Source organism: Sphaeramia orbicularis, chromosome 24 (genome assembly GCF_902148855.1).
Source record: "Sphaeramia orbicularis chromosome 24, fSphaOr1.1, whole genome shotgun sequence".
Taxonomy (NCBI): Eukaryota; Metazoa; Chordata; class Actinopteri; order Kurtiformes; family Apogonidae; genus Sphaeramia; species Sphaeramia orbicularis.
Window position 1 is genome coordinate 14824347 of NC_043979.1, and position 26420 is coordinate 14850766.

Here is a 26420-nt window from a genome sequence, read left to right on the forward strand (position 1 = left end):
ACTGAGTAGTTTATGTTTCTTTCTATTAGATAGTCAGTAAATCAGCGAATATTTTCTACTTATATTATACCCTACACACAGAAAGAGAAATATTCTATTTGAGTAAGATTCTTAAGGTTATTTAATTTTTAATACTCTCTTTGCAACCGGTCATATATCGCTCTGGTGAATCTCTATCTTCTGCACAGACCAAACTGGTCCTCAGGAGAAAAGCCCCTTCGTGTGCATCAGAAAATGCATATGTTTGTGTTTGTTGCCTGTGTGAGTTGCCAGGGAGGCTGAGAGCAGCGGCCAGGACCGAAAGGGTCAGAATCAGTCCGCCGGGACACCCTGACCCCTGACCTCTATCCCATAACTCTTTGCTGCTGTGGACGACATAAAAGGAAGACACAGCGAGACCTTATAGGATGTGATTGGTCCTGCTCTGGTTGCCAAAAGCCCTCTGGAACCCTGATATTTGTCGCCGGGGAAAAGCAGGAAATACAGCAAGGGGGGTGGAAATGATTTTCATGGGCTGAAAACGGAGAACATCACAAGGCTTCCTACAACCGGTGTTGACATATATGTAGCAGAAGTTATTATTTCCCCGTCTCTGAGAGAGTTCTCATTTTCTCGTTCTCTCTGTTGGTCTTCCTCTCCCCTTCCATCCATCCAGCATGTGTAGGAGGGATAAAGGTCGTCCTTTTGTCATCAAAACTCCAGATTAGTTTTGCCTCGGTGCATCTGACTCTCTGCTTTATCACTGTGGCCAGAGGAGCCACAAGGTTCAGCTCACCCCTCTGCAAAGTAATAACTCCTACCAGCTTCTATTCCATTCTTTGCTGCTATCTCCTACACTACTATTACTACTCCTTTCTGGGGTAGGGGGGATTATTTTCATGGCTGTGGCTTTATTGGGCTGTATAGTGAAGACTGACAGCAAAGCGAGGAGCAGGAGGATGTGACATGCAACATATGTCATGAGCTGCGATCAAACTGACAAAGTTGTAATAGTCATTTTAGTCCGCGGAGACCCAAAGCAAAGTGTAAATGCGCCACTGACAGCTTGTCATAAGCCTATCTTGGTTTTATTTTAATATTTCTGCACTGATGTGGTTTTGGGGTTCTGTAACTTGATGACTTGGGGATTTCACTAAGAGTCAGTTTGGCTAATATTACAGCAGGCGGGATCCAGACAGAGACAGAAATGAGGTACATTATTGAAACATTTCTCCTGGCTTTGGCACACTGTAACCACTCGCAAGTCAGACAGAAAAAGCTGCCAACAGGGAATGAAGATCTTCGGAGGATTACGTAAATGTGGCATGTGATTTAGACGAGTATCTGGGAGAGCATGAATGCGGCGTAAAATGATTACACTGTCAATTAGAGCAATGTGAATTAGCCTACACCCTCTCGGCTCTCGGAGGAGTTTGTTAACCTCCTTCCGTCCGTGTAAACACTGGTGGCTTGTGCATCTAGTTAAATAGGCTCAGGAGGGTCAGAGGTCAGCAGGGTTACATCAAGGTCAATAACAGATTGTGTATTGTCTCATCCTCATAAGCTCACAACACCGCTCCTCATCTGACTTCATAGACGTTTCGTGGTTGATTTAAAGCTTCTCATCTTTGAATGACTCATGCTCCAGAGTATATTGATTGTAAAAATGTTTTGCCTTTAACGGCACAGCATTGTTAGGTGAAGCTCAATACAGCTAGAGCCAAGCAGTAGACTGAGAATTAGGCCCTCCCCGTGCGTTTGTCAATATCTCGTCAGACATCCGGTGACATCCAAGCCGTAGCAAAAACATAATTAATACAATGAATAACAACCACAAAGGAAACGTCTTCGATTTAGCCTCGAGGTGTAGTTTTTATTAGACTGAAGGGTGAAAAGGCGGTGATAAGTTTAGTGATGGCTATTGTTTGTAAGATATTTATAAGATACTGCATCTAAAGAGCTGGGTAATGGACTTTATTCACACCGCAAAGTATCTAGATACTGTCAGAACTTGAAAAGAGCCTCGATGTAGATGCCTAAGGAGACCATTATACATCGTCTTCCATTAATTACCTTGATGACACATATTTTTTACACTACACCAGTGTTTTTCAAACTTGGGGTCGCAACCCCACGTGTGGTTGCCTGGAATTCAAATGGGGTCGCCTGAAATTTCTAGTAATTGATTAAAAAAATAAATAAAACATTACTAATAAAACAGATTTTCTAATGATTCAGTGTATATATTATTATAATTAACACCACACACTTTTCCTAATAAAAATCCAGTTTAAATAAAATGCAGGATATAATATCTGAGAGGGCATGTCTTGACTGACCCGATCTTGCGACCATGTCCGTTACTAAACTTCAACCTGCCCGGACACGGTCGAAGTCAGAAAACTGGACAGAACAGAGAACAGAAATATTTTTTCACCCGCCCGGCCCCGCTAAGACATCTCCAAGAGAAACTGAGAAGCAGACACCAAAAAAGGTGCATTATAAATATTATATAGCCTAAATGTCATCTAAAATGAAAGTTTATTTGCAACATAATATAGCAAACTATTACATGATTAAAAACAAATGAATTTTAGCAACAAAATGTCTCTGTTTTGAATGTCTGGGGTCGCCAGAAATTTTAAAATGGGGTCACGAGCCAAAAAAGGTTGGAAACCACTGCACTACACTTTTCAAGTACTAACATTACTGCTTTAATATCTGTGTATGTTTGTCATTAGGGATGGACATTTTCAGTGCTGTTTGAGCAATTTAAGCAAATTTGTCAGTTAGTTGTGATGTCATTGTAGATTGGTAGCTGTGGCTCAGGAAGTAGAGGGGGTCATCCAATAACTGAAGGGTTAGTGGTTCGAATCCTGCTCTGTCCTAGTCATGTGTCATTGTGTCCTTGGGCAAGACACTTCACACACCTTGCCTCCAGTGTCACTCACACTAGTATGAATGTTTGGCGGTGGTCAGAGGCGTGGATTCTCAGCCACGTTTCTGTCAGTTTGCCCCAGGGCAGCTGTGGCTACAGATGAATAATGGATCCATAATATAAAGCGCTTTGGGTGCCTTGAAAAGAGCTATAAAAATCCAATCCATTATTATTCAAATAATAATGTCCAACCAAGTTGTGAGTGAACCAAAATGATACTTTAATAACTTGTTCAGACTTAACATGTTCAGCCAAAACAGTGTCATCAACATTAGTTCCACATCTCTCTGAAGTAAAACATAAACCTCCTTCCACCCCCACCCCAAATAAATTACTTAACTATGCTTACCATTTTGACTTATCAATCAATTATTCTTCAATATCACTATTTTTCATTTGACTTTTTTTCCCTTTGTGGCAAAAAACCCAAAACATGCCAACACAATTCAAATGGATTAATAATAAATACTTTTTTTAATGATGGACTTGAATAATCGACTTAAATATACGTGCTAACCTAACAGGATTAACACCCAAAAAAAACAAGCCATGATGTAACAGTGTTAAAATTACCACATTTAGACTGGCAATGGGCCTCTTTTAAAATGAGTATTATTGATGTAGAAAAGTTTGGTCAACACTGCTTTTCCCAGTACAGCTTTGATACATTTTCATTTATTAATATTACACAAGCAGACCACCTTAAGTTCTTTTTTAACCTCTTTGACTGGGGAGCTGAAACAGAAAAACTAAAGAACTGAAACAGTTATGAAAGTGCTTTGAGCAATTATTAAGAGTTTTTTATTATTAATTTAATCTATGAAAGGTCATGACAATGGTCCATCAGAGTTGAATTCTGACCTTGAAAATAGTAGTTTTGACAAACATTTCAAACTTAGTTGCTTAAATGTCGATATGCAGCTAAAGGCCTTTTATTTTCAGTCAGTATCAGTGAGTCGAAGGCTTTATGGAGGAAATTTACTGTTGAATATGGTAGTAATTACCTGCTTTCTTTACCTGTAACAGTCTTCATGGCAGCATCGTAATAGGGAGTGAGTGTGTAGCACCAAACACCAACTGTTTAAGAATGACATTTCAATTGGAGATATTCATTTATGCTTACTGAGTGGTGTAATTTAAGTGTGTTTTGAGGGCACGGAGGGTAAATAAAGTCAGCATGGAGCTGGGTCACAGAACAGAAACACACCACATACACTTCGACTGCTTTAAATCACATCCACGGACACACTGACTAAATGAAAAGTGTACTTATAGACTGTAAGAGAGAGTACTTCTAGTCGCACATAGGCAGTTAAAAGCACACAAGCACTAAGCCAAACGCGGACATGCCAAACAGAAACAAACACAAATCAAAACAAAGCATGCAAACACAAAGGAGATCCAGAGAATGAAGAAGACAGAGAGACAAGCACAGGCCCATCTGTCAAACAAATTTGAGGATGCTTCTCACACACACTCGCACACAAACGCATTCAGACACACACACAGCAGGCATCATTTAGTCTGAACTTGAGCGATATCTGCCTTTGTCCTTTAGCAGTTGGTCCTGAGGGGGCCGCTGTAGAAGTTGCATGAAAGTTTGTTTAGAGCTGAGCAAGTGTGTTAAGCTTTATGAGAGCCCATGGGAGACATGGTGACACACACACACATAAACACACACACATACACATCTACACATACACAGGCACGAGGCTTGGTCGGCAGCTCGCGCTGGCCCCAACCAACAGTGAGGAGTTTGTTGTCATAGCAACAGTAAAATGAGATGACTTTACTGTCAGCCGTAATGTTTCATGGCCCCCTTGCCGCTATGGCAACATAACAAGGAGGAGGAAGAGGAGATGGAGAGAAAAGAGAGCATCAGAGCCATCTCTGCATTCCAGTGGACTCCTACTAGGAGCAATGTCACTACGATGCCCCAACAAGACAAACACACACACACACACATCATGACAAGCATGTCAAGCACACGCGTAAATACACTCACACAAAAGACAGACACACGCACCTCGAAAAGCCTGTTAAACTAAACCCACCTCGCCCATCCCTTTTATTATGTGCTCACTATTTTCAGCTCTGGCGTTATCGTCACTGGGGCAATTTGAATTCATTATGCTCAATGTCAATATTGGTGCAACAATGCTGTACCTCAGACAGGTACAGCTTGTTGAATGAGCGTGTGTGCTGTCAGAAAGTGTGAGAAGTGAAAAGAGAGGAGAGAAGTGGGGGGGGGATCAAAGACATCAAGCGCCGGAGCCGAAACGTTCCCAGCACTGAGGAGAGTCAGCTGGAGCAGCGGGGTGACTATAGGCGGGCTGACTATACGTAGAGCAACAGCACAGCAGCTATACATCACAATGCTATATTTAGCTCAGTCCTTCCACTACAGCCTATCAACACTGTTTAGCAGAGTTATCAGCGCTGGTAGAAAAGTGAAAAAAGGGGAGACGGGGAGATAGGTGGAAAGAGCGACAGACATAGAGGAGGGACGACGGGTGGGGGGAGGAAAGAAGGGTGTCAGGACTAGAGACAGAGGAGTTGTTTTGCTCTGTTGCCATGGTGACACGGTGGCCAGAGATGTAGCAAACTGACAGTTGTCACGGCACAGCGGGTTGCCATGGGTGACAGCTGTCAGTCAATCACACAGAGTGAGGGGACAGATCGGCTGATGATCACCTTGGATTAGAGAGCGATCGCACCACACAGGGGCCGGCCAGAACATATCTGGACTTAATCCTCATGTCCTAATGGCGCCGCTGTTTGTGTGTGTGTGTGTCCACTTATGTACGTGTGCATGCTTATAGTTTGCAGCCCGTGTTTGTTTATGTATCGCTGCATCCCCCATCTTCCATCTTCCCCCTCTGCATCTCCATTTTTTGCCACAATTTGAATTTATGTGTGTGTTTGTCACGTGTGCATCCTAGCTGTGTGTTCTGTGTGTGTGTTTGCGTGTGTGTCCAGACTCTAAAACATGTTCACAGGGTGAGTGGAGCAGATTACATTTTGCTGTAGCTGCTGCCTGGGTCCTTCCCACAGCTGTCAGTGCTAGAGGACAATCAAAGTCCCAGTTGTGAGCCTTCTGATTGTGGTGTGATACTCAGGCCTGTTCACCAATTATCACACTGCCTGTGTCTAACGAGCACAGCGTTGCTCTTATATTACTGGAATAATGGTCTGATTACGATGGGTAGGAATTTGGGTCCCACACTCTGATCTGTTTCCATTGTTTCTCTCAGTCATGGTCATTTCTGGTCACAGATATTAGTGGGTCAACTGATTTGTTAGTTGTTTTTGTTTTTTTTCAGGCCAGTGCTGCAGCCAAGGAGACCAATACCCAATATTTAGAACCAATGTACATTTGTAGTAAAAATGAGACGTTACAGAGTCGAAAGAAACTTCATTGCCTTTAAACAGACAAATCAATCAAAATAGAGGTCAATTCAGTAATACTTCAGTGATGTGTAAATGATAAGAACTAGTAAATAAATTAATGGTCATATCTTATTTCAGCATCGATAGGCTGTTATTTGTAATGTGTGAGTGTTTCAGCTGGATTGCATTTCAATCTGTACAGTGGAATGAAAATGAACAGTTGTCACACTGTGTACAATAATACGAGGAGTCTCACCTGTGCAATTCATGTCCTCGTTCAGTCCCCGTCAAAGTCAACTTGTCAACTTGCAATTTCTCCTGCTCAGACAGGAGAGAGATGTGCAGCTTTCCTACGTATCTTTATTTTATTTATTTTCGAAGGGAGATTTTTTTAGAAATACTTTAATATTTTGTATTAAACTTTTGGACTTTTACCTTCACACTTAGTTTGTACATGAAAAACATTCCTGTTTTCACTCTTATAATGGTCATTGGAACTGATAATAATTATGTAATACTAGGATGCTGTGAAGCTGTGATATTTTCTTAGATGGTTATTGTAGTCGGAAAATCCTTTACATTCCAACTGTGTATGAAACCAGTCAGGCAGTGCTGTGTGCAAGGCATTGCTTGAGACCACAGAATGGTGCTTACTGACAGAAAAAGGGGGCTGTAAAATTATAAAATATTCATAAAAATAGTAAACTAGACAATCAGCTAATACTATGTTGATCCTTTACAGATACCCTGCAGAAAAACTGTGTCCGACCACTTAGACCAATGTAATGTAAAATTTAAGAGTTACAGTCTATTCTACTCTCATTCATTGCTTCAACCTTGATAATTATATTTTCCCCTCACTGCGAGGATGCTGGCACAGTTCCTGTGACCCTGCAACTATTAGACCTTTAACAGCATTCGTATGTTATGACAGCAACCCCTTGTAATGTCAATACTTTACTGGTACGCTAGTAATTAGAGGGTAGTTGTACAAGGCAAGATTTCCTCAACCAATGAAGCACTAAATTTGCCATCCCAGTCAGAACTGGATAGAAAGCCCCAGAGAAAAATGATGATGTATACTTTTCCCCTCAGATGTAACACAGCCTAATTGGGAATGTGGTCAGAATCTTGTTGCGTGTCTCCACCCTTGGCCTTTAACAAAAATTAAGGCATCATATGAAGCACCAAGTGAATTTCACAAGCTGACCTGGTTTTTCTTCTCTCCTTTTCTTCCCATTTCTCCTCCCTGCTCCTCCTCCTCTCCTCCCCTTCCTGCTCTCCTTCCCTCCCCTTTGTCCTGGCTTTCTCTGTTGTCTTCCTGTTACAGGAGTGAGCCCTGGGCTGGATGGGACCCACCATGCCCCCCAGTAAGAAGGCTCAGAGCCCCAGTAGTGGAGCCAGTGCCTCGCAGGGCATGAGCCCACCGTACCGGCAGGGAGACGCCGCCACGGCAGCATCTGAGGCCGAGGCGGCCGACCTCTCTCTGTCCCTTTCCGCTTCCTTTTCCAAGGCTGAGGATGAGGAGCTCACCAGCCTCTCTTGGCTCCACGAGAGCACAGACCTCCTCAACAGCTTCAGTCACTCGGGGCTGCGTAGCGTCTCCCCTCTGCAGGACCCTGACGGTCAGCATCCTCGCTCCCCCTCGTCCTCGTCTCCTTCCCCGGACGACCCCCTGCTTGGGGATGCACACTCAGCGTACGACTTGGCGGCAGGGGCCAACCGCAAACCGCCGTACTCCTTCAGTTGCCTGATCTTTATGGCCATCGAGGATGCGCCAAACAAACGTCTGCCAGTGAAGGATATCTACGGCTGGATCTTGGAGCATTTCCCTTACTTTGCCAGTGCACCGACAGGCTGGAAGAACTCAGTACGCCACAATCTCTCACTCAACAAGTGCTTCAAGAAAGTGGATAAAGACCGGAGCCAGGTAAAGACAGCAGCAGTGAACAAAGTACTGAATGAATTTGTTAATGCTTATCATATATCATAGCAATTAGGGCTGCAACTAATGATTATTGCAGGTGTCAATCACCCTGTTAATTATTTTATTGATTTATCAATAAGTTGCTTGGTGTGTAAAATGTCATAAAATTAAGAATTTTGAGTAGTTATCCCCAAATGCAAAGAAGAAGTCTTTAAATATCCTATTTTGCCCACAACCCAAACAATTCAGTGTAATGTTAGTTAACTGTAACAAATTTAAGAGGCTGAAGTAATGTAATTTTTCTTAAGAGGTTCTTCAGACTTGATGACAATGAATGAATTAATTGTTGCATCTCTAATAGCAGTGTCAACTGTGACCTCTCCATAAGTATTCAACACTACTCTAATTCTGAAAATCAAGGGAAAAATTAACACTCTAGATTTGTTCAGCTGCAGTCATGTAAGATCATTGGTTTGGTCTAGAAAATTGTTTTGCAGGATCATTGATAGATTGTCATGGAAAGAAATGTCATTCTGTTGGACTTCACATTATTTAGACCATCATCCAGAATCATCTGTGTGTTCAGTTTCCACAGGTCTCAAGGAAGTCGGAAGTTTAGACCTTTAAAAGTTTCGGACTGATCTCTAAAATGGATTTGATTCTAAGTTTAATATCACTTTTTTGTACAAAGTTCCAAAACCAAGCCAAGTGGAACCAGTAACCACTTGGATGGGACAATGTGAGGAAAATCTGCAATGTCTCCTAACATCAGTGTAATGATGGCTTGACTGTAATGAACTAACCTTATAGTCAGCATGTATTTACCACTAACATTTGATGGTAGATGAAAGAGAGATTGTGAAATGTTGATGTGAGAGTGAATACATGCCGCATGAAAATGAATGATTGAAGATCACTTACAATTGACACTTCTGCAATGTGTTTATTGCACTGTTAATATCACAGTGATGATGAATATACATGTTATTTGTCAGCTCTGATAACCACGAGTGTAAAACGTTCAGTGGTATTTATTAAAGAGCTACTTCTAGAACTGAAAAGTAAAAACTGTCCCTGATAATGCTACTTCTTTACTCAAAAACAACACATTTATTCTTTGGTTGAAACCTGTTGAAATGACACCAGCTACACCTTGTGCAAGAAAATATTCAACTCTGTAGGAACTCTGGGTATTAAGGCATTCGAGTCACATGAGATGTCAGAAAAACATAAATCAACAGAGCCAACAGCAAACACCTGCCACTGTCATCCAGTGTTCTTCTGTATTCACATCCAGAGTATCGCTTTTGTCCGGCCCCTCAGTGTGAACCGCTGTGCACTAACAACTAGATCTCAAATTTCAGTCATAATGGTCTTAAAAGGGTCTTAAAAAGTCTTAAATCTAGCTTCAGCGTCCTTAAATTAATGTTGAAACGTTACATTAGTTCAGCAGCCAGGCAATTTGGCGACCCTTACACCGACTCAGGTAAAGAAAATTTCAAAAACCCAACCCCGACTCGAACCGTTTCAGGGATTTTTAATCACTTTTCATCCATCATTCCCTGAGTACTTGTGGTAAAATAATACTGCAGCCGCACGGTAAATACTGGACCCATTATTCACTCTATCATGCGTGGTTATAACTTATTTCACAGCCAGACAGTTATCAGCGGTTTGCAGGCATATCCAACTTGAAGTCAAACATATTCTGTATTTTGTCTACAGCTGTACCAGATTCGGCCTTATCAATAGTTGATGATCTCTGCTTTCATAGTTCTCTTTCACTCTGACGTTCTGTGCTTTCCCAGTGGGAACAGCATTTCGCTTTTGATTTAAGTCTTGATATAGTCTTTTATTTTACCCCATTAAAGACGCAGGGTAAATGGGGAATGAATCCCTCACTCAATTAGTGCTAAATTAATACTGGAGGATTTAATAACACAGATGCCAGCAGGCTTTAGATTTCATCTCGCCCGAGGGTGTTGGGGGTGGGGGGGACAGTGCGTTGCAATGTTAGGATCAATGCTAGCATTGCGTGTTTAGCTGATACAGATTATACAAGGGGATATGGGAGCTCTTTATGATTTCCTTGACCAGCGTGTGAACCTGAGCTCTTCTTTTTGACTAAGCTGTGTGTAAGAGGGGGGAGAACAAAATGGATGAAGGATGAACAGGACATAGTGTGTGTGTGAGTGTGTGTTTTTTATGCACACGCCCTCACGCTATGCTGTCATCTGGCCCTTGACTACAACGGCAGAGTTTCTCTTGTATACATATCTCCATAGTAACTAGGTTGCAGTTGACATAAAAGTATGCTGTTGCTGTAGCAACGGGAAAACTGATTTGGCTTTACTGACTTAGGCGTGTGTGCATGTGTGTGGCTGTGTGAAAATATGTGTGTATGAGCTTCAGATGGGCACTGAGGTGCTGAGTGGGGGAGAAAGGGAGTATGTCCTCATCTTGTGTTATATGCACATATGCCTGTGTATGTGTGTGTGTGTGTGTGTGTGTGCATGTGTGTGTGTAAAGCAGCATGTGTAGAGGTGATTTTGGCAAGGACAGCCTGTCTTGTCTTCCTGCCACTGCACACCATTTAAGACAGCGTGCTAATTAACCCTTCAAACCTATTCCCCCTCTCTGACACGCACGCACACTTGCAAACACACACAGGGCATGTCTGACACACAAACAAACACACGTAAGCACGCATGAATGCTTAAAAGTACTCACACACATACACACACTGGCACACGTGAACGCTGTGTCGGTGTAGAAATGAGGGCACATCTCTGCAGACTCCTACTCTACCTGCCAAGTGCTGCGCTTTATCTGAAGCTGCAATTACAGAATCTCTGTAATTTCAGTCAGACTCTACCATTGAAAGGTTTTCACTGAGAATATCTGCATCTGAATACTCTTTTTTCCCTCCCTCTTTTGCATTTTCCTTTACCTGTTTATGTCTTTGTAGACAGAGTGTGCAATTACAGGGGCTAAGATATTTCTTTTCTGTCTGTTGCATTATGTTTTTACTCACGGCTCCTTTGGCAAAAAGGAAGAAAGGCATGGGATTTGGTTATGAGCAGGTCAAGTTATCGCTGTGATCGACAGACACACAGCGAAGGCCAGGGAAAAGGGGACAGCGAGGAGACGTGGCTTACTGAGAACACACCAAATCATATTTCCATCAATTTACAGAGGTGGAGATTAATATGACAGTGGCCTATTTGTTCCAGTGACTGTATTTCTGGGTCATATCCAGGCAGATGACAAGATGGGGACTAGTATAGAATAAGCTGGCTGCTTTGCGTGTGCGTGCGTGTGTGGATATGCGTGTCAGTTTTGCGTGTGAGAGCGCAAAGTTGTGAGGGAGCGTGAGAGAGTGCAACTCCCACGGTTGCCATGGCTTTGTTTACAAACAGGATTCTTCACTGTGCCGAATGACATGCCTTAATGACAAGTGTTGTTGCCCTCAGACTTCTGGATCAGCGCTAAAGATCAGTGTTGTAACAACACACACACACTCACAGTGATATATCTCCCAAAGCCTCTTATGAAATCACGGCAGAGAGAACAGGCAGTTTTGTAATCTAAGACTCACTATGATGTCTCGTGGTGTTGCACTTAAGTGTGTCACCTCTAACTTAACCTTGGCCCGTTCGGATGAGAGGTGCCCTGTTTTTTTGGGGGGGTTTTTTTTGGATTTTGAGGTAGAGAATCTGAAGTGAACGTAGCTCACAGTGTTTCTCTGAGTTCAATGTTCGATGCTATCACAAAACTAAGCAACATGTGCAGTGTGCAAAAGCAGTGTTGAGTTTTAATGATAACAGTAGGACTTGGGAGAAATAAACTAATCAGAGTTAGCGCCATCCTGTTTATCTGAAAGTATCTGCTTGACTTCCTGGGGTCTCATGATTTGCTAAATGGTGGCTCCATCTGATAGGTTCAAAGTTTGACTGTGAATGCATGGCAAGTACAAATAAAATCATTTTTGACATGATGTACATGGACTTAGAATGTTGCTGTGCACATTTATTTAAATATAAATGATAGAAATAGAAATAATTCAGTTTAATGTACATAATCATGATAATCATCTCCATTAACATGTGACATATTTTACTATGATTTCCTGATTGTTCACCATTATTTGACAGTCACTCTTCATCTTGTTGAATCTGATTCATCTTTTATGAGTTTAATGTAGAACTAGTGACACGGGTTTATTATAATTTTGTGTCATGGTCCAATATTTCAGTAATTTTGTATAGTTAATAATAGCAGAACTATTAGAATTACAGTACAGTGGTGGAATAAAGTTAACAGAACAGATAATAACATTGAAAAATTGCAAGAAAATGAAAAAAAATATAGGAAATGAAAAGGATGTTGTGGTCAAAGGTCAAGGTCGTTTAGAGTTTCCAAAACAGGTTTTTAGTCTTGACTGCTATTACTGAAACAACTCTATGAACACATGATGATATAATGATAGTGAGCGCCTCTGATTGAGCGTATCAATCCGTTGGTTCAGGCGGTCACAGTGTTTTCTCATGATTGTGCTTATGGTGATAATGAAAATGCATTTCTTGAATAAGGGAAAATTTACCTTACTTTGAAGAACGTACATTTTCTTGCCTCAGTTCAATCAGTTACATGAAGTCATAAAGCCTGAACTAAAAACCAGCAAAGCCTGGAAGGTGTCATTATTTTAATTTTGTAAACTCACTCCAGCCTAAGTGTGAAAACACTTTAGGTTTCAAGTGAAGATGGTGTCTCTCTTTAGGAAGTGTAATTAAGTACTGTGTTTCCTCAGATAAATAATGGAAGTCAATTACAACTCTGATAATGGCGGAGGGTGAGGTTAACTTCAAAAAATAAAGACTGGTCCCCAAATACAGGTCAGGGTTAATACACTGTTATGGTCATATGATGCATATTAAACATAATGTACATTTACACTGCTTTATTTTAATATATTCAAGAATTTAATCATACCACTTTCATCACTTTGTTCTCGATTGCTCATCTAAACTCCACCCACAGCAAGTGAATGTGTGCTAATATAATAAAAACTGTGGCTATTAGTAAAGTACAGGCTCTGCAAAATGGCAACAATTTCACAATAAAAGTGTTATTAAGAAAGTAATGGTTTCTGTCAAGTGAATTATTAATATAAGCTGCCCAGTGTAATGATGAGGCTTAGTGCTAAATGTGAGCAATTGTACTTATCAAACAGAAGGAATTAGAAATAAAGGCCTGTTACTTTCTGCTCTTTTGGAACATAAATGCCCCAGCCACTATTTGATGAGATACAGTAAACACTTTATCTTAACAGCCAGAAAATGAACAAATGCCTCCTTGATATACTTTGAAAATATATATCTGGCTTTCTTCTAATGGTTTGAAGCTTGTGTGATGTGTTTGTTTCTGCAGTAAATATTTTGTCAGACTAAAGTATGTTAAGCTAAGCCTTGGTGTCACATAAATTTTCTTCAGTGTAGCTGAGGGGATGTGATGTGAACATCTGTGTGCTCTTTGTTCTTTAGTACTTTCAGGTATGTAGGTATGTTAAAACTATGCCACTGTGACAAGTCTAAGAGGAAGCAAGACCTGAATCAGCACTATGAAATAAATGAGAAATTGACAGCATTTCATACCAGCATCAGTGACCTGGTCCAGTGGAGGATGAGGAGGAGGAAGAAGAGGTTGTTTTCCTCTAACCCATAAAGACCCAAACACCCACTGCTGGACAAAATCATCTACTGATCTAATACCTGTTGATCCATTAATCCTATCAATACATGTAAATAATTGGTGTAAAATACAGTTTGTCATCTTTTCATGGTCATCAGATATGACCCATTTGGACGTTCAGAGGCTCCATAGTGAACGTGGAAACACAGTCATCTTCTACAACACTGATTCATCAGTAATGCCCATGGAGTTGGATCAATGACAGTGGATGGAGACGCTTGTTTTTATTTTCAGTTAATTATATCCTTCCTGAAAAAGTCATATTTTCTTCAGTTTTCTCTGTTTCTATTATCATAACCCAAAACTTTAATCTGAGCTTTTATGAACATCTGCATGATCAGAAAATTAAATGTAAGAGTATACCTGATATACACTGAAAAACATATCATACTGCACACTTTTAATCCCCCTCAGCCAAAAATAGTGTAAAATTCTGTTGTAAGTTACTGCCCTATAATTTACATGGAATTGTCTTTGTGTAAATTTGGTGCAGAAATCTCCATGTATTCTTCAGATAATGTGATTACGCTGTTGAAAGGACATGTCGCATTTGACCTTGAGAAAGTAGGCTTCTGCTCCATGCCAAGATACATCCACAGTATAAATTTGGTCCAGATATGTCAATGCATTCTTCAGATAATTCGATTACATTGTTGAATAGGCAGACGGACAGAGAGACGACAAAACGATTACTGTGTTTAGTGTTTTTACCCCTCGGCCAACTTCGGGCCGAGGGGTAAAAACACTAAATATTATAAGAAATGGTGATAAATCACTTAAAAAAGGTTAAATACAGAGAAAAATTCATTTGGGAACTGCCTTAGGCTGCCTATATAGTCAACACGTGCGGTGGTATGTCCGGCCTCTGAACTGCAGCAGAGACTGAATCAGGACGGGGAATTCCAATCTCTTGTTCAACCTATGCAAATTCTAGACGAGGAAAGGTATTTCCAATATTTCCAAATGTCTGTCTCCGACCTGCTGGCTCGACTGGCTCACTTTCTGCTGGAGACTCTGGTGAATCCCTACCGTCTTCTTCTTCTGTAAATGTAACAATGTGTTAAATTAAACTACAACGCTTGCCTTTTACCCCTGCCAGTGACGTATGGTATTGCATGTGTCGCTGTGTCGCGTATAAAAAAAAAATGGACAGCACATTTCGAGACACAAGCACACATCATGACAGCCAATCCGTCTCGATGCATCGCAATACGTTCACGTCTGTGTGCCCTTGCGTTGAAACAGCACTTAAAATAGCACTGGACCTTTATGGGTTAATAGAAACATACAGGAAAGCAAATTAAATAGTTAATTCTTCATTTTTCCTCCTCTTCTTTATCTTCTTGAAGTAGAAAACAGCTGATTACTCATCTGCGTTTAAAGTTCACTATAATAAAATACTAAAAAAAAGTTTTTACATTCCTATGATGCACATTCACTCTTTCAGATAAACCAAAAACTACCTTAGGTGTTTCCATCACCATTTTCTAATGTGAAGTTTCAATATAAACATAACAATAAGTTGATGGAAAGACGCCTAATATTGTTTACAGTCCAGTGTCAGTTTTAATCTGGCAACCGTGACATGTATTCAAAACTGGAGGCAGGGTTGGCAAGTGTCGTGAACTTCTCTAAACTTTGCCTTCGATTTGATTGTATTTTCACACGCAAAAATACTCAAGTGCACAAATGACAACCACAGTGGTCCACAGTCTGGAGAAACCCTTTGGGATTAAATTAAAACCACATGGAAAACAGGTTTGGTAGTTCTGGAAGAAAAGTCAATTCATAACACCTGTAGAAGAAAATGTCCACATATTACCTTGCTTTTTTTTTTTTTTGTACAAGCTGACAAAAAAGAGCCTGTTGTACACCCGGAGTTTAACTCTTACACTTGACAGGGCCTCTTTGTCCTCTTGTCTCTTTGTTGTCAAATAAACATCACATATGGCTCTCAGTAGGTAACAGAACTGCTCTGTATGGAACAGGTTTCTGAAAATATATCCACTTTCTCCGACTCGTTTTTCCTCTTTCTGTCTCAGAAATACAGCGGAGGGTATTTCCGTATTGTCGCAACATGCACTGAAACGTCTGCTTCATTTTGAATAACAGACCTTCAGCTGTTTGGGGTTTTTTATGTGCTGTACATCTCAATTTATAGTTTATGTGGTCCACACTGTACGAGTCCTGCAGTACAGTATATAATTAAGCCTCTGTTTATCTGTATGTATGCAGTAAGTAACGACAGATCCATGCATCACAGTGGGTTAATCAGGCTTAAACACAGTTAGGTTTAATGCTTTTACTCTGACTGTGCATGTCCATCAAAAATTAAAAAAAAAAAAATGCCGCCGCCATAATACTTGAGATTAGTCGTATACAGTGGGTTAAGTCACGCTGCACATGAAAATGTACTGGACAACAAAACCGCTTAATGCTGATAGCTCACACATTTTCTTTGCACACTGACTTTCATTTCGATGGTCACTTTGCAGCTTTGTCCTCTGCATGGACCATAAATCTTTCATTTTATGCACTTATTGAGATGAAAATGTATTTTCTCCATTTGAAATAGCCAAATAATAAAAACTTTATTTTTAATTTTTGGAGATGCACAGAGTTTAACACTTACCAGTAATGCTCATGTTGGTTAAACAGTTATAGAATAAGACTAATTACTTCTAAATTCTGTTGAAGAAGTGCCCACTAGCAATATGTTATACAGTGTCTAGATGTTTTTTTGATTTTACTCTGGGGTACTCTGCCTAATCCCATTTATTCCCACTGAAGATGTAAATCTTAAAACTTGGGCCAGAGGAAAAAAAAATCCTTATTTGCTTCCTTACTGAATGTTTAATGAGAAGATCAATATCTCTCATGGCGGTCCACAAAATATACAGCCAGCTCCAGTTAGCTTAGCATAAAAACAGACATGCAATCCAGGAAGGGAAACAGCTACAAGCTAGTATTGTCCAGAGGTTTCAGCCTTTTCATCCCATCCAAGCCTTAGTATTTCACATGTGATATTTTGTTTATTAAATCAACAAGCCAAGAAAATGATATAGTGCCGCACATAAACTTCAGTCAACTTGTCTTTCTTTTTTGGAGGTCTTTTTTTTTGTTTCTTTTTTTTTCTTTTCAAACAGAGCCAGCTGTCTACCTTTGCCTCCAGTCTTTATGCTAAGCTAGCCATCCTGGCTGTTCTGCATATGTAACAGTTGCATATGGGAGTGTTGTCAGTCTCAGCCAACTCCGAGAAAGGAAGTAAATATGCGTATTTCCCAGAAGGTCCTGCTCTGTCTTTAATGTCTTCAAATACATGCTAAAGTCACAGAATGGATAGCCATGGGTTCATACTGAAATGCTGCTTTTTAGTTGTGATATAGAGCATATGTGATGTCCTGAATGGTAGTTACTTAGCTTGTCAGTGTTGATGGTTATTGATGTGAAAAGGTAATAGTGCGGGCTAGGATGTAGTAGCAGAGGTATAGTCTTACATGCAGGGTCAGTGGCAGCAGGACTTTTTAATATCTCCCATTTCCAAGTGAGACCAGCCCCCACAGCTTATGTAACACAGGAAACAGATGTTGGCAACACACAATCATCTCTCTCTCTCTCTCTCTCCCTCTCATTTTCCTTCTCTCTCTATGCCTTTGTCTTTTCTTTCTTCCCCTTTTGGCGTTTACTCATGTTGTACCGTTTCCAATGCAAGTTACGGTGTGTTGACAACACCTAGCTATACATTATAATCTTGATATATGAAAAGGCTGCTTTTTTTGTTATTAAAATGTATCCTCACTACAGGGATAGTTTGAATTAAATCTATTTTTTCATGGTAACTTGGCTTAAATTGTCACCAACTGAGTTAAACTGAGTTTTACTTTCACTGTGTATGAGATATCTTTTTAAGTAGGGGTTAACATTTTGAGTTGTGGATTATTTGTTGTGTAATCCTGCTCTTTGGCTGCAAACACTTCAGCAGAGTGACTATTCCAGCACATAGATGGGATTCAAATAGACTCATAATGTGGAGAAAAAAAAACATACTCATCACAGAAACCAAGACCAGACAAGGATGAAAAGAGGAAATGGTGTGATTGGGCTCCAAAAATCCAGTTTCAAGAGAATGTGAAGACTGCCGCGCTGGCCGGATCTAAAGCTAGATCTACCTTTGTGTGAGGATCCTCCTTTTAAATCTGTGATACTGTATCATTGTACATCCACACAGAAAACTTTAAATCAACCTCTGACCTTAAAATACTCTTCCTGATAATCGATTTTGAGGCTTGCTGCCTTTTTCTCAACTTTGTGAATTCCATTTCACCTTCTCTAGCCCAGATGATGCCTGTTGCCAAGGCGACCGCTATAACCCAGGTGACAGACCCTTCCTATGAGCTGCGCCCTGTGATTGGCCTATTGACCGGGGGAGAAGGGGGGTGACGAATGGAGCATTTTGATTGGCTGGCTGCTTGGCAGAGGCAGGGGCCCCGGCAGACAGAACGTCTGTAGAGAGCATTGATTTAATCGGCTGGCAAGCGGGCAGACAGTAGGCACACACACACACATATACACATATATACACAAACGGCTGGCGGGCTGGAGGTGCAAGGGGAAATTTGGCCCAGTGGGGGTCACCTCTGTGGGAGCGAGTGTATGTGTGTGTAATATCATGCTCTCCAGGAGAGGCGTTGCTGGCAGTAATAGAAGCACTCCCAGGAGCCGACCATGCTGGGTAATATCACACTCCCTAGGGAACCAGCCGTACACACACATGTAGACGCACATGCATAGACACATAGAGCAGAACATGGCACATATGGCCTGTGTACAACACAACTGACATACTAATGCAAAGACCCAGACAGGGGGCCGCAGATCAACAGTGCGCACACATCCTATTAGCTTCTTGCTCTGATAAGTTGGATGCTGGAGTGAGTTGGAGCACAGTTTCTGGCAGGTTTTTGGTCATCCCAGAAGACACAATAAGACACAAAGTCTAAACAGACACTCTACATGATTCTGGATCATGTAGCATGCTCTTGAGAACACTCCTCATTATACTGGATACCTGTTTACACTGAATAAAACAAAACTAGCACAATGTTGTAGTGTATGATTTGAGATTCATGACACATCAGTGTCTGCATCTAGTACAGGTTTTCTTCCACAGGGACACACTGATGAGGGTAAAGTAGGTGAAGGGACACTCACTGAGCAGTGGAAGTGGAACATGAAACATATCGTCGCTGTCAGGCAGAAACCTCGTAAGTTCCTTTTCGGTCTCTTTTAGTTTTTTTGTCAGGAAAATGATTCTATTGGTCAGTCTTCATGTTGGCCTGATGGTTTTAGAAATATTTAACCAATGAAAAATGTTGAAAATGACTACATCTCTTAACTCCACTTATTTATTTAGAATATACATTGTTTTTCCAGCTTCCTGAAAAATAACTGTTTTGGACATAAGAGGTTTCCGCCTGACAGTGACGATATTCTGTTATATTAAACCATATGAATGGAGTTGACACGACAAAACGCCAAAGGCTGAGTTCAGAACACAAGACCTTTATGTTAGAAAATGTTGACTGTTGGCAGCTGTATGTGTCAATCTGGTGGACACACTGAAAACATTACATAAAAAGAGTCCTGTTAAGGGCAGTATCAGCTTTTAAATTCACGTTCACCTCACCAATCAACAGATATGATCACTGGCGTAGGTCACATTTGACACACATTGCGTAATGTAAAACATGGATGTGGTCTTTCTCTTTCGTAACTTCACCACGACATGACTTTGTGTATTTTGTGAGTGTGTGTAACTAACTTTCACTGTATATTTTTGCATGGTTGACTTCTTCTGTCTGGGAAGTAAGTTGGAAGCTGACTGCCTTGAACTTGTGATGCTTGTGACAAAACAAATCAATGCCATCAATCCATCAAAAATAGATTCTGTTGGGGTAATTCTGGTGGTGGGTCAGATTGCGATGGCCCTCAGGCTGTATTTTGCTAATATATGGTGTAATGTGACCTCCCTAAATCTCACTAGTTGCGTGTCCATAAAAAAAGTAACTTTTGGAAAATCACAAAAACAGAAATGTGAATTGTGAATGATCTACGAATTTCACCCATAAAGATCCAAACATCCACCGTTGACCAAAAGCATCTACTGATCTAAACTGTTGTTCCACTATTCCTATCGATCCATGTCAATAATTGGTGTAAAATACAGTTATTCATCTTTTCATGGTCATCAGATATGACCCATTTGAACATTCAGAGGCTCTGTAGTTACTGTGGATCAATGACAGTGGATGGACACACTGGGTCTATGTTCAGTTAATGACAGATTGGACTGAAAAGACACTATTTCTTTTTTTTTCTGTTTTGATATAATAACCTTTGAATTTACTATGAGGCTTTATGTACATCTACATGATCAGTCAGTTAAACACAGGAAAATAGATGATTTCCACTGGAAAAACTGCTAAATTCAGAGGATAATATTAAATAAAAGATAAATCACTTAGGAAATGTTAAATAGAGAGAAAAATTCATTTGGTAACAGCCACAAAAGTCACACTGGGTCCTTATGGGTTGAAATAATCTAGGTTACATTTTGTCACCAGCAGGAAGCAGTTTAGGTTGTGTTAGACATGGCTCTAATAAACAGAGGAGAGGGGGCAAGAAGGTTCTGGTTGTGTTTAACCAGAAATGTTTAATGTTTTATATGAAGATCTGGAAAGACACAGCAAACAGATGGAAACTAAATTTAAGTAAAAATTGGCTACGTCACAATTTGTTGAAAAAAAAAAAAAAGCATTGCATCTATGAGAAATCTATGTGCATTTACACTTTTACAAATAAGAATAATAATAAAATTAAGCTATAAATGAGCAAAAATATTGTGAAATTTAAGATTTTTTTTTTTTTTTTTCAAATTGTTCTCTTTTTTTTTTTTTACTGTCTCCTCTATTCACTGATATTTTCAACAGTAATATCTTTTTTCTTGTAGGATATTGTCTTATGGTTTCTTCAGAGACATTACATCCCAGGTCATATCCATAAGTTATGATCCAAACACCGCACTTCTCTCCTCCAATGCCAGCCTTTTACTCAACGTACATAGATGTAGATGTAGATTTGCTTCTGTGACTGCCTCCGCTTAAAGGCGGAACAATAATGGCCGCTTTATTTTATGTACATATACTTTACATATTTATCTGGCAGAAATATCCCATTTGTTGTTTTTATTTTAAAGCTACAGGAGGCAGGAATCCCACAGGCATCTGAAAATACCCATCATCCTCTTGCAGTTCTCTCCTCAGTGTCGTAAGCATTGACTGAAACAAGGACATTATCGTGTCACTATAGATAAATAAACCCACAACATCACAGTTAGAGGAGCTGCCATGCTGCTGTTGTGACCCATTTTAACATCCCCCAGTCTCTGGAACGACCCATGATTGGCCTAAATCTTCCATGATGAGTTAAATTTTCTAATTATTGAAAACAGAGCAACGATGAAGTGAAAAAAACAGCTTGACTTACAATACTGTGGAATGTTCAACCAATGTAAAGAGGAAAAAATACAGACTGACACTTTAATACAAGGGGGCTTCAGAAAGGGCGTGGAAAAAGAACATAGCTTTGACATGGTTTAAGTGTCATAGCCTCAGTTTCACACAGATGGACTTAAAGGCTGGTACAGTATCAGCGGTTGCAGAAGTGTATTGACCTAGATGGAGCATATGTTGAAAAATAACCATCATAACCTAAACCGTTTTTTCCAACTGTCCTTTTTCCACGAACTTTGTAAAGTTTAAAGTAGGGTTAAAATATAAGTAATTGGGTTTTGCATCATCACCAGACATTAGCTTGTGCGTGTTACTGTAAGTTTGAGTCAATCATTTTATATTGTATCTCACTTTTACAGTGTACTTAAGTGCAGTTCTTAATCTTTAAAGTATATTGGACATGAGCCCAGTATATGTCTGAATAAATCTGAGGGGTCATGGGATGTATCGTATGAAAGAAAAGGAAAAAAATTATGTACTTGTGCTTCTTTTCTTCAATGGTAAATAGCACTGAATTGAGAGAAATTTATATATAAATTTCTCTCGTGCTTTTGTGGGGATTATATTGTTGATAAAAAAGTAGTAACAGCGTGTTTTTCTTTTTTCTTTTTTGATGTAATTGTGACAAAAGCTGTAATCTAACTTATCTGCGTGGCTGAAAACATCAAATACTGTGCAAAAGTCATTCAGTTTTGTTGTTTCTGCAGGGTTGGAATGAACATACAGGGTGGGGAAGCAAAATTTACAATATTTTGAGGCAGGGATTGAAAGACAGTGTATGACCAATTAGTTAATTGAAAGTCATGAGAATTTATTTGCCACAAGAAAATTTACATAATAGAAAATGTTTTTATTCTATGTGTCCTCCTTCTTTTCAATAACTGCCTTCACACGCTTCCTGAAACTTGCGCAAGTGTTCCTCAAATATTCGGGTGACAACTTCTCCCATTCTTCTTTAATAGTATCTTCCAGACTTTCTCGTAATAGTTTTGCTCATAGTCATTCTCTTCTTTACATTATAAACAGTCTTTATGGACACTCCAACTATTTTTGAAATCTCCTTTGGTGTGACGAGTGCATTCAGCAAATCACACACTCTTTGACGTTTGCTTTCCTGATTACTCATATGGGCAAAAGTTTCTGAAAAGGTATGGATAATAGTGTTAGGTATGATTATGACATCAATATATGTTTGGTTTCAAAACAATTGACGTAGTGCCTGCTGAGAAAAAACAACTAAATGTTCATTGTAAATTTTGCTTCCCCACCCTGTACATGTATTTCTCACACGCCTTTCTTCAGATACAATAGAAAAATACAGGACATATATGCACAGCTTTAAAAGACACAAAAAACTGAACTGAATGGGTTCTAAAGGTTCAAGTCACTGTTTATTGTGACCTCTGACCCCTTGACATGAAGCAGCAAAAACAGTTAGAAACATCTGACATGAGTTGAATGAAACCTGGTTGAAAACATCAGAAAATTAAGGCAATAAATCTCATTTTGTCTGAACAAAAAGTTTAAAGTCATGTTGGGGGTGGGGTTGGGGGGTGGTCACACTAAATACTACCACTTTGGTTCATAAAAGCAGTTCTTATTTTTAGTGCTTCACATACTTCCCATAGATCTGGATTGTATATTAATCCTGTAAAACCTGACCCATCAAAACTAGCCACAAAATTCAACTGAAAAAATATTTCAGTTGAATTTTTAGCTTTTAACAATTTTCAAACAAAACATTTTGCCATATAGTTTTGTGTACAATATTTTTTTTCACATTTGTGCCTTTTTATAAAGCACCTTATATACCTGCAGTATCAAATTTAATACACACATTTTTAACTCAGTTTAACTGTACTATAAAGAATCATTTATCAAATAGCTATGCATTATTTTAGTATATGAAGTACTTATTTAAAAAAAAAAGAAAAAAAAAAAAGAATAACAATATAAATGTTATTCTTAATGTAACTTTTTGAAAATGACCAAAGACCTTCCTGCAAAAAGTGTGTAGATGATTTAACGAAAGCGGCCATATTGAAAAAGACTGGAGATGATAATCCACCAGGGGGCAGAAAACATGTATCAGGTCATATAAATCAGGTTTTTAAAGGAGTGATATTTTGCGTTTTTAAATTAAATTATGCATTTTAAAACATTTCTCTGTGGTCTACATAAACTGTAAATGTAAATGGGTCTGAATTCTTCATTAATTCAGCTCCACAGGTCCATCTTCAACCCTATTTCTGAGTAATGACACGGGAAAGGTCATTTTGAGCGCTGGCCCTTTACCCCCTCCAGACTGTTGACCATGCTGCTCTGTTCTGTTCAGCCACTTGTGTTCATTAATACAACCAACAACTGAACACTTTAGGTAATCGGCTCGAAGTTTGGCCATATTTTCAGTACAGACTACAACCGCTGCTGCTGATAAACAATTAGGACGTACTCTGAGAAAAGTTCGTTGGAAGTCTTGACCTTATATGTGCAAATGTCGTGACGTAAATAGTTATAGACGTAACAAATTAAGCAGGAATTAAAACGGGTTGTAGAAATTAATATAAAGATAGCTTTGCAGCACCTGGAGGGTTCACATTCAAACTTTATGGACTATTAGGGTCCAAATAAACAAATAAATGTACCAATGACAAATAAAAGTGGCTTTAACAAAATATGACCGCTTTAAGGCAAGTACTGATTTTGTTGAGGTCTCAGAACCTGGTGCAGGAAATATAATACAAATGTTTTTATAGGGTTAATACGGAGACAGAGAAATGCATATATTGTCATTATAACTTTACGAAACTTACAAACCTAATGTTGGACTTGGACGTTTGCAGTGTCTTATACAGAGTATGTGAGAAAACCAGAAAAAAAATGCTTAAGCCACTGTGTAAAAATGCATGTGTTTTCTTTTAACGTTCTTAGAATTTGTCTCCAATTATTGCTCTCAAACACAGCTCTGGCATATCTGACATTTCCCTGTAACAGATTCCTTACAGTATTTGCAAAAAATCAGAAACTAGCAGTTCTGACATCTCCCCTCCCTCTATCCTGTACCTGTATCATATCACAGAGCATTACAAAGTGAGCAAAACATGAGACAGGACGGCTTTAATTTTATATTTACTCTGCCTCCCTCTCCTCTCCTCTCCTTCTTCTTCTCCGTCTTCCTCTCTGCCGTACACAAACTCTAGATTTTACCACGTTCAGATGACAAGGCAGATGAAAGCGTGGAGAAGGCTCTGAGAGATAAAGACAGAGAATGTATTTTCATGGCGGCCTGTCTCAGTTCCCTCCCCTCTCTCTATAATCTATAGGCTGGTTTCTCTGAGATTGGGAGCCGACAGCTTCATTAGGTGAGAAGTGGGGGGGTACGAACTGCTTTGATCTAAAAATACATGCCATCATCGCTTTTGGAGTGGAAAAAGTTAAAGAGTTTCCCTGTGTCTTAATCAGAACAAGCTTCATGAGTTTTTTTTTTTTTTCATCCTCCAAGACGGAGAGAAGGACTGGGAAGTATTGAGCAAGATGGCATTGAGCATGTCCTACAGGATGTCCACAAAGTCTCCTTACAATTTAAAAAATGTATTACAAAAGCAATTCATGAACTCATGTCCTCAGCGGTTAGCAAAGATTTGAATCACATTGCATTTGTTGATGAAATAGGTTCTGTTAAATAAACCCCTGCAAATGTTTACCTTGACCTTTTGACTGAATATGTGTCACCAAAACTGGATGACCTTCAACCAACCATCATTTTCCAGGTAGATGATGCACTATCACATTGGGGACTGCATGTTGGTGGGTTCCTAAATCAAACATTTCCAGACCAGTGGATTAGAAAGGATGGCCCAATTCCCTGGACACTTTGTTGACCAGATATCACTCCCCTGGATTTCTTTCTATGGGGTTATGTTAAAGATATCGAATAAAGATACGGGACGTCAGCGACCTGAAGTAAAAGTTCACTGATGCCATTGATGAGGCTATGATACAACCAACATGGCAAGAAATCCAGTACCGTCTGGATGTGCTTTGTGCAACTAATGGTGCCTGTAGTATATAAGTGGATCTATTTCTTTAAGTGGAATCACTCCACTAGTCGCTGGTTTTCCCTATAGATGATCTGCCATTCATATTAATATCTTGAGTTACTTTTTGTTGAAGCAGCGTATGACGTTCGTCACCAATTTTTCATAAAATCTGTAAACCTCGAGTGATAGCCTAAGTATCACGAATCTGTTAGTCTTTTCATGATTACACACCAGAATCGCTTCCCTCACGGTGAACAACTTCGAAGTGTATTCAATCATAAGCAGGCCGTTTATTTATTTTATTTTATTTTATTTTATTTTTTTTATTTATTTATTTATTAGGGACAGTGCACATTAATGAACATCTACAACAATTGCAGCTGTAAATATGCCAGATTGTAGCAGCAGTGCTAATTTCCATCTGTAGTCCCTAGGCAGGTGACAGAAAAAACAGTTGACAAAAAGGCAAAACATCATAAAAACACACAGAACAACACAGTGAGGACAGTCTACTGATGGTCGCAGTCTTGGTTTTCCTTCATCCAATGTTGAAGTTGTGATTTGAAGGAGGTGTATGACTGTGAGTCTCTTATGTTGAGTGGTAAACTGTTCCAATGTTCAGTTCCAGTGACTGAAAGTGTAGTTTGTCCAAAAGTACTGCGCCTGCGTGGCAACTCACAGTTTCCTCGAGCTGTGGCCCAGGTGACCCCTCCCACTGACAGAGTGGGATTTGATAAAGTCTGTCAAGGGAGGAGGGGCAAGTCCATGCAACATTTTAAATATTACGCACAAATTTTTGAAATTCACAAAATTATTAAAATCAA

The 26420-nt window shown here is 39.7% G+C and overlaps 1 protein-coding gene across 1 annotated transcript in view; it reads left to right on the forward strand.

Moving 5' to 3' along the window:
* Positions 1-26420, forward strand: part of ches1 (checkpoint suppressor 1) — an 83748-nt gene that overhangs the window by 30357 nt on the left and 26971 nt on the right. Inside the window, exon 2 of the mRNA XM_030127846.1 lies at positions 7638-8237. Within this exon, the coding sequence (XP_029983706.1) occupies positions 7656-8237 (582 nt within the window). The 5' untranslated portion in view covers positions 7638-7655. The remainder of the gene's footprint in view (positions 1-7637; positions 8238-26420) is intronic.